This window comes from Nannospalax galili, unplaced genomic scaffold (genome assembly GCF_000622305.1).
Source record: "Nannospalax galili isolate Female #2095 unplaced genomic scaffold, S.galili_v1.0 scaffold690, whole genome shotgun sequence".
Classification (NCBI taxonomy): Eukaryota; Metazoa; Chordata; class Mammalia; order Rodentia; family Spalacidae; genus Nannospalax; species Nannospalax galili.
Window position 1 is genome coordinate 3,336,489 of NW_008329288.1, and position 8,824 is coordinate 3,345,312.

At 48.7% G+C, this 8,824-nt stretch overlaps 1 protein-coding gene across 1 annotated transcript in view; it reads right to left on the bottom strand.

Moving 5' to 3' along the window:
- Nrgn (neurogranin) overlaps positions 1 to 3,414 on the bottom strand; it is a 7,524-nt gene extending 4,110 nt beyond the window's left edge. The window contains exon 1 of the mRNA XM_008835097.2: positions 3,171 to 3,414. Coding sequence (XP_008833319.1) covers positions 3,171 to 3,185 — 15 coding nt within the window. The 5' untranslated portion in view covers positions 3,186 to 3,414. The remainder of the gene's footprint in view (positions 1 to 3,170) is intronic.
- Positions 3,415 to 8,824: the final 5,410 nt, after the last annotated feature.

Below are 8,824 nucleotides of genomic sequence, written 5' to 3' on the forward strand. Positions count from 1 at the left end.
GCCTAAAACAGTTTTTATTTTTCTTAGCTCTAGAGCTCTCCCTGACATCTTATTCTTCACATAAAATCCAAAACAACTCTTTTAGATTTTCTGTTTCTGAGCACTCAAGTCTTCCTTGGGATAGTCTCAGTGAACAGCCAGGCTCCATCTTGAAGGAGGGCAGCAAGCATAAGAACGATTCCAGATCCCCTCTCTTCCTTGGCCTTGGCAGCTATGGAGGCGTGAGTCTGTGTGTGGGGGGGTGTTGAGAGGAGAAGGAGTATCTTCCCCAGCCATGCTAAGACCTGACCTGCTGTCACCACCACCCCAGCTGTCTCCAGAATGGAAAACTGGAAAAACAAGCAAGCCACCCCCAACAGGGCCTGGCACGATGATGCACTGCCCTCCCTGTGCGCCTCTCACCTGCCAGCTGGTTTCTTAGGACAGAGCAGTTCATGGCTGTCCACAGGCAGAAATGGAGGGAGAAGGAAGGAACTCGACAAGGAGCTTATCGGTCTTTGTCCCTGGGCTACTGTGTCCCAAAGCTGAGACTGTTGGCATGTCCCCAGGTAGAACTTAGCATAGGTGAACAAAGTTCCCTTTGGCTTCCCAAACCCTAACAGCTTTGAGCATTATGCTAGTCTGCTGCCTGTTACATGGTGGGCTCTGCGCTAAGCATTTGCACCTTTTACCTTATTTAATCTTTATTTTAGAAGTCAAGAAACAACACCAATGGTTTTATTACCCAATCCCTCAGGTTACACAGTTGACAAATAGTGAAATTATCTGATTCAGTAGCTGGTGCTGTTAACCGCTGCCTCAGGGCAGCCATAGTCAACTAGACCAAACAAAACAAAGGTTTCTTCACCTTTTCCTGTTAAATGAATGCGGGGAAAGTCACGTTTGTTGGCTATGCCATTCAGCCACTGGAACATTGAATAACAGCTCTTTAGAAAAACATTCTCTTATGAAAAAAAAAAGCGTATCTGTTTTCTTCTGCCTCATTTCTGTCCAAGCTTGCTTACAAGGAGGAAAGAAAAGAATAAGACAAGACTACATACTTCCCAAACATCGGGGGAGGGTGAGGTGGTCAAGGAGGAGAGCCTCACGGTGAAAGGTGAAGAAAAGCACTGTTCTCTTACAGAATGGGGCAGGAAGATTCCTGGCCTCAGCCCTGCCCTTCCCCAGCCCTCCTCTCTTATTCCCTCTCCCTCTTCCACCAGCACAGGCTGAGTATCATGCTGACTCTTATCTGGCCCTTTGGCCCTGAAGTCTTAGGATATGAAAAAAGACAACTCTATGTCAGGGGTCATTGGAGGAGGTGCCCCAGGAGGACCCTGGGCCACCTGGTTCATTGGGCTTTGGTAGCCCTCTTGGGTGGGTAGCCCCTCTTTTTCTTAGGGGACACTGGCTTGAATCAGGTCAACCACACCCTCAGCTCCTATCTGTCAGCACCAATCACCTGTTCAGTAGCTATCTGCCCTGCACCAATGGCTTCCTAGGTATTTACATGCACTAGCCAGGGCAGACAGGGCCTGCAAGCAGGAACCCCACATCCTATCCTCATTGCTTCTGCAGACCCCAGAGAAGACAAGTGTCATTTCTTCCCTGGCCTCTTGGAGTATTCCTTCACTCAGGCCATTCCACAGGCCATGCCTCCTGACTCCCCTTCCCCATCCTCCTCAGCAAAGTCCTTCCTGCTTAGTAGTACCCTCCCCCTACTGACTCAGAACGCATAATCTGCCATTTATTTATTTTCTTTGCTTAATAAAACACTTCTGGGAGTGAGGGGATCTTCCTCAAAGGAGACTAAAGACCTCCACATCTCTTTCATAGTCAAAAATTGTGTTTTGGGCTGGGTGTGTATAGGGCAGAGTATGTACTTAGCATGCAGAAGGCCTCAGGTTCAAGCTCCAGCACCAAAAATAAATAAACAGCACAAATAAATTGTTCTCTGGAGACTAACAGGGGGAACTGTTAACAGTATTCTCCAGTGGGGCAGGATTGTGTATGATTGACTTGCTTCTTTTTCATTCCTTGTCTGGTCTTTATGTTTACTTTTATAGTAATGAAAAACTGTGCTTCATGATGGGTTTAAGCTCAGCCATTTGAGCTGACAGGGTCCACACTTGGCAAGGGAGTCTTCTTGCTGGGGTGGTCAGGCTCATCCACATGCACATGGTCAGCTCTTGCTGATTATAAGAGTTATAATCTTAAGTTCTCTCTGCCTCTGGGTACCCAGATATCAGGAATCTCACCTCTTAAAGAACTGTGATACCCTCCCCATCCCCCCCCCCAACGTATTTTATTTTATTTATGGAAAGTGGGATTCAGGCAGTTATGAAGTAACCTCTCCAGTCTTTAGCTAGGTTGATTGAACAAGAACACAAGGACTTTGGAGTCGTCTTTCTTTGTAGATAGGGTTATACATGCATGATCACTCTACAGCAGCCCTGTGGAACCGGGTACTGTGCCTGGCACGTTCATACCAGTCACCTTTACAGGATCTGCTGTGGCGTTAGGCACTTGCAGCATCTAGTTTCCGTGTGGGCGCTGACAAATCACAGACGCTTCCTCCCCTCGCCAGCAGGGCTCTTCGCGGTCACTCACCCAGCCCCCTCCAGAGCCAGAAGGCGTTGGGGGCCAGGTCAGCTCCTCCCCAGAACCACACTGCCTAGGCACCCACTATGTTGTCTGTCATCACTGAGACCAAGGTGGTTGTATTATGCCTGCGCTGTACAAGATATCAGGGGATCATCCGAGGGTCGTGAAGATCAACCTGTCCGCCTACCGACGGCGGCAGTGGAATAGGAATGGTGGGGGGCGGGGGTCAAAAAAACATCAAGGGAAACGACTAGCATGCCAGCGACAGTTTCAGCGTCTCCTGGGGGCAGGGGATTCCTCCTCTGTTCTAGCCTACAGCTTCCCTGCAGCAAAGCCCTGCCCAGCTCTCAGTCCAGCCTAGGCTGCGGGTCCCAGGTGAGCGCAGACGCCCCCGCTAGCTTGGGCGCATTTTCTCCAGGGCTTGGTTCAAATCCGACAGGCACCTTCCATCACCCATCACCATGTCTCAGCACTCTGCCTCCGAAAGGCTCCTGGGTTCTCCGCACCCACTTCCATCCCTCACTCACCCTCCGGAGTTCTCGGGTGCCCCTTGCCCCAGACCAAACTGAGTTCAAGCATGGACTTACGGTGCAGCAGTCCATGCTGGTGTGGAGGGTCCTGGGCTGGGGTGGAGCCTGGCGCAGAGCGGGGGTGGGTCTGTGCGATGCTGGGTGGCAGCTCTGGGGCTGTCGGGCGCTCCCCGACCCGCGCGGAACCCGCGCTGAACCAGCAGCTCTCCTCTAGGTCCGGTCTCCCGCGCTCTGCAACTCTAGCGAAAGCCACTTGAGCCCTGCGGTCGCGAAGCCAATCAGGAGACACTATCACAGGGTGGGCGGGGAGAGCTTGAGGGAGGACCACTCCCTCTCTAGGCTCTCTCCGCCTCGCGGCTCATTCTTGTGCCCCAACCCCTCCGCCTACAAGCTTCCATCCTTTCCTCCTACACACCCTATCTCCCAAATTCAACCCCCTTGCTTTCTCAGGCGCAGACTACCAGGCAGATGTACGTCGGAGCAGGCAACGAGGCCCCCAACATCCAGGGTACAAACACATCTGGACTCTGCACGTCCTCCCGCCCATAGATAGAAAACCACACACCCCCACCCACCTCCCTATACTTCCACAACCTAGCTAGAGTCCCAGATATGGTTCCCTTAAACTCCCCCTCTGCAAAGAAAAACTCCAAAAGCAGCAAAATGCCCTCATCGTTCCAGTTACCAAGAAAGCTGATGGTATACAGCCTGCGGATGGCCACATAACTGCATAGAAGCTTCAAGCCTCACATCCATACTCACTGAAGTGTACCCATCTTTCCACAGACAGACACTGGAGTGCAGCTTCCAAAAACAACGACACAGGCCTTGTGCACAAACCTTGTGCTGATGCAGGTCAATGCAGACATCCTGTATTTTGGGAGGTGGTGTGGCACACATGCAAACGAACCTGAATTCACACTTCTGACAGTGCCAATGTTAGGTATCTAGCTTATTTTTTCTTTCATTTATTTTTAAATGTTTTTATTAGTATATATCTATTCTACACAATAATGGATTTCATTATATTTTCATACATGTACCTAATGTGCTTTAACCATATTCTTCCCTCCCATTTCCCTCTCTTGTCATCCTCCCACACCAGCTAATCCTTTTCCTCTTCCCAACTAGCCCCCTTTTACTTTCATGTGTTGTGGTGTGTGTGTGTGTGTGTGTGTGTGTGTGTGTGTATGTATGTGTATGTGTGTGTGTGTGACCCAATGAATATTATTCCGATTGTTTACAGGAGCATGGGTAAGGGTTTAGAAGAGCATGGGCACCTTACCAGTGGCTACATATAAGTCCTCAGGGAGCCCAAATGGCAGAGTGACAGGCCCAGTCTTGTGCAAATCTTGTACAGATGATCATAGCTGCTGTGAGTTCAAGAGAATAACAGCCAACTCCTTCTCAGAAGACAGCGGTCTGTACCCCTTCCCTCTTTCTCTGGCTCTTACTTTCTTTCCACCCCTTCTTCCACTGTGTTTCCTGAGACTTGGAAGGGTTGATATCAATGTTCTATTTATGGCTGGGCATTCAACAGTCATTTATTTTCAGTTCTTTGACCAGTTATGTCTTCAGTCACTGTCTTTTTGAGACAGGGTCTTAGTCCCAGCTGTCCTGGAAATTACTATGTAGACCAGGCCGACCTCGATCTCATAGAGATCCACCTGGCTCTGCCTCCCATGTGCTGGAATTAAAAGCACACACCACCACACCTGGCCAGGTATCCATTTTGTATCTATCCATGATCTGTTTATGTATCCATCATCTTTCTTTCCATTCATCCCTCCAACAAACCATCTATTCCATCCATTTTCTCTGTACCAAATAAAATCATCTATGCCCAGCATTTGTTTTGAATGTATTTATCTACTGGTGCTGATTCGACAGACCCACCCATCCCATTCTTTATTCTAGACTTCCTAACCTTTTGATTCACTGCCTCAAAACAAGACAAAAGTTAACTGCCCTCAAAATTGTTCTTCCCAAAGGAAAAAAATACCCTCAACCCAAGTAGTGTAGGGAATTATCACTAGTGTTGGCCCCTTGGACCTATGATGGGGAAGGATGAAGCTTTGGGAGAAGCTGGGAAGGGGAGATAATGGAAGGAACATCTGGAAGGGGTAGCTTATCACTTTGTGGTTGCTGACCTCCCCCAGCTTGTCAGGGTAGCAGGGCTGGCTGCTTGGATGTTATGTAGGTGGCTGGGTCATCTCTGAGAAAACTAGAAAGTCCTTCTCAGCTAAGATCTCAGAGGAGGGATAGGAAGGGATAGATACTGCTTAGAGCAGAGAGGAAGAAATGCCCTGTGGCTCTGAGCAGGACAGAAGACCCAAAACAGCCAGGCTTCAACAGCTCTACCATCAACAGGACAGTCACAGAGGGGCTGTTACATGTTTCTCTTTCACCAGACATTTGGGCCATGACCTTCCTTGCTAAAGGGAGAATGAGTGGGAGGGAAAGTCAGTGTCCACTCAGGTTGGAGACAGGATTAGCCTCTTGGGGCTCCAAGCTGAGCTGGAGTCTGGCTAGGATTCCAAGGTTGGGGTGTAGGGGTGTGTCTCCCAGCATGTTTGGGACCCACCCACCCCTGTAACTGCAAATCTGTTCCCCAATCTGTCTCTGGCATGTCTTTTGTCCCCCACCTCCACCAAATGGCAGGATGTCCTTGGAACTCGGGTCCTTGCTTGAGTGACGGGCACAGCTGGAGTCTTGGGTTGCGCCGATTTCCCCTGGGCTTCCACTCCAGAATCCAGAAGGGAGAGGAAAGAAGGAAACTGAGGGGCAGAAAGGATATCAGGCCTGGACTCTGCTTTTCCCTTCCCAAATTAGAGCTGAGGAATTCGGGATTTGGTGAGTTTGCGGTAAAGTCTCTGGAGTTGCTAGGCAACATCCTCTGCAGGCTGTGCTGCCTCTGGGCCCTTCTTCCTGCTGGTCAGAGCTGAAAGGGAGGGGTATCTTTACACCCCGCTTCCAACTCCTACACAGCACCTCCCTCCTTTCCTCCTGTAAGACACCTTTGTGTGGGGTGAGGGTGTCTGAACATTGGTGGACCCATGGGAGACCAGATAAACTGTCAGTTCCATTCGCAAAACATTCATTTCAGCAACAGCCCACTTGAAGTGCCCACACAGAACTAGCCTCAGTGCTTGCCCTGGGGGATGGGCAGGTTCCAAGGTGAGGAAAAGGCAGACAGAGAGGAAGGCAGAGCCCAGAATGAGAAGACAGACAAGCTCACCGATTCTCAGACGTAGAGGCAAATAACATACACGAAGGCTCGAAGGTACACAATACTGGCTGCCCATACATCTACAGAGACACACACCCTGAGCAGGCCGTGGCACTGTGACATCCATCATTTCCTCTTGTTGGACCCGATCACTGCCTCAGAGCCAGAGCACACACTAAGCCTGGTGAGACACCCCTATTCTGGACAAGGTGACTGGCCTTTATCAGCAAGGTACGCTGGTGGGACTGAGCCTGTGACTCCCTGAAGGAACCTGAAGAAGGGTGTGGTGCAGGGCTCTTGAGTGTGGCTCTGTGGGACTCTAGTCTTTGGCAAAGTGATACCAGGCATGTTCCCCACCATGGCCTGTCCAGCCTTAGGTCCTGGGTGCCAGAGGTCAAGCTTTGGCACCACTTATTAGCTAACTGGGCTTGGACCCTATAATTCTCCTTGACTCTTCCAGTTTCAACTCTCCTACACATTTATCAGCCCACACAGGAAGGGGCTGAAGGCCTGGAAAAGAGAGGAGTTCTAGAAAGACTGGGTTGGAGAGGGAGCCAGGGTATGTCACTGCCATGGGCTGGAGCCAGCAAGTGTCAGGAAGGGAAAGACTAGAAGGAAAGGCAAACAGAAGAGGAGCGAGGGATGAACGATAGGTTAGCGTGAAGGCTCTGTGGTCCAATACTGATCCTTCTTGGGACAGATGGAGGTTGGGGGTTGGAGAGGGTTGGTCCTAGTAAGCAGAAAGAAAAGCCAAGGCAGCACGTGACAATCTATTTGCCAATACGTGTAGCTTTCCCTTCTGGGAGTAGGCCCTCGCTGAACATAACATCCCAGCTCAAGCCCACAGAGGGACTCCATAATAAGAAGGGGGTGGGAAAGTTGGAAGCTTGTGCCTCTGGCAGAGCTGATCTGGGGCTTCTCAGGTCAGGATTTTACCCATTTGAGTGGAGGGAGTGGGGGTTGCAGGAAATTCAGTTTTCTCTGCAAATATTTCAGCTTTTGCTGTAGTAGTATTTTTAGCAACCTGGTTGGCAGAGGAGGAGCCCGGGTACATTTTTAAAGGGGCCTGTGCCAGACTGGAAGCTTCTTTCCACCCTTTAGCCACCATGTCAGAAAAGAGAGGGAGTGAAGGGGCATGGCTTAAGGGCTGCATTCAAACTTAAAAACAGGTTTTCTGGACTGTGGATGACTATTAAGTCATCTTCATCAGTAGTTGGTATCCATCACCAGCAGCTACATTATTGCTGACAACATTATCAAGAAGAGTAAATACTTCTCAGACTGGTACTGTGCTGAATGCTACAGGGGCACATAGTAGATTGATATGTAGTTGGCACTCCACATCTACGGGTCTGCATGTGTGGATCAACTATGAACTGAAAATATTTAAGGAAAATAAACTCATCTATATTGAACATGCTCAGACCTTCTTTTTTGTAATCATTCCATAATACAGTATAAGAATTACTTATATAGCATTTACATTTATATGTATAACCTAGAAAAAAGTTTAAGATGTACAGAATGATGTGCATAGGTTATATCAAATGTGTAATTTAAAAAGATTTTTTTATTATTTTTAAATTATATGTACATGCATATGTCTGTGTGTGGGTATGTGCATGTGAATGAAGGTGTGCACAGAGTCCAGAAGATGGTGTTGGATTCCCCTGGAGCTGGATTTGTTGTGAACCACCCAATGTAGATACTGGTAACTGAACTCAGGGTCCTCTGCAAGATCAGTGTGTGCTCTTAACTGCTGAGCCATCTCTCTAGTCCCCTTAATATGTCATTTTGTACAAGGTATTTGAGCCTAGATGTCCCCGATGGATATTGAGGGACAATTCTGGATTCAGATAGAACCAACAAAGCTGAGTACTAAGGTAAATCTAGACAGTGTACTACAAAAGGCTTCCATGAGCATTATTTAATGTGGAACTTTTTAGGACTGTGTGAGGACATACTAGTATTTTAACCCCTTTTTATGAGGCAGAAGTTAAGGCCAAGAATCATTAAATGACCTGTTGTTTATGTGGTCTTAGATCTCCAAAGCAGTGAAGAACTAGGGCTGAAACATTTGTTTCCCCTCTAATGAAGACTAGGAAGAGGTTCAGTCAGTAAAGTACCTGCCATGCAAGCACGAGAACCTGGATTTGGATCCCCAGAACCCCTGTAAAATCTGGGTGCTGGGTGCTGGGAGCAGAGGTAGGCAGATCCTTGGAGCTTATTAGTCATCTAACTTAGTCAACCAGTGAGCTCCAGATCCAATAAGAGACCCTGTCTTGAAAAATAAGGTGGAGAGGCTGGAGAAATGACTCAGTGGTTAAGAGTTCTGACTGCTCTTGCAGAGGACCCAGGTTTAATTCTCATCACCCACATGGCAGCTAACAACTGTCTGTAACTTCAGTTCCAGGAGATCCGACGCTCTCTTCTGACATCTGCAGGCATTGCATGACATGGGTACACTTACACACATGCAAGT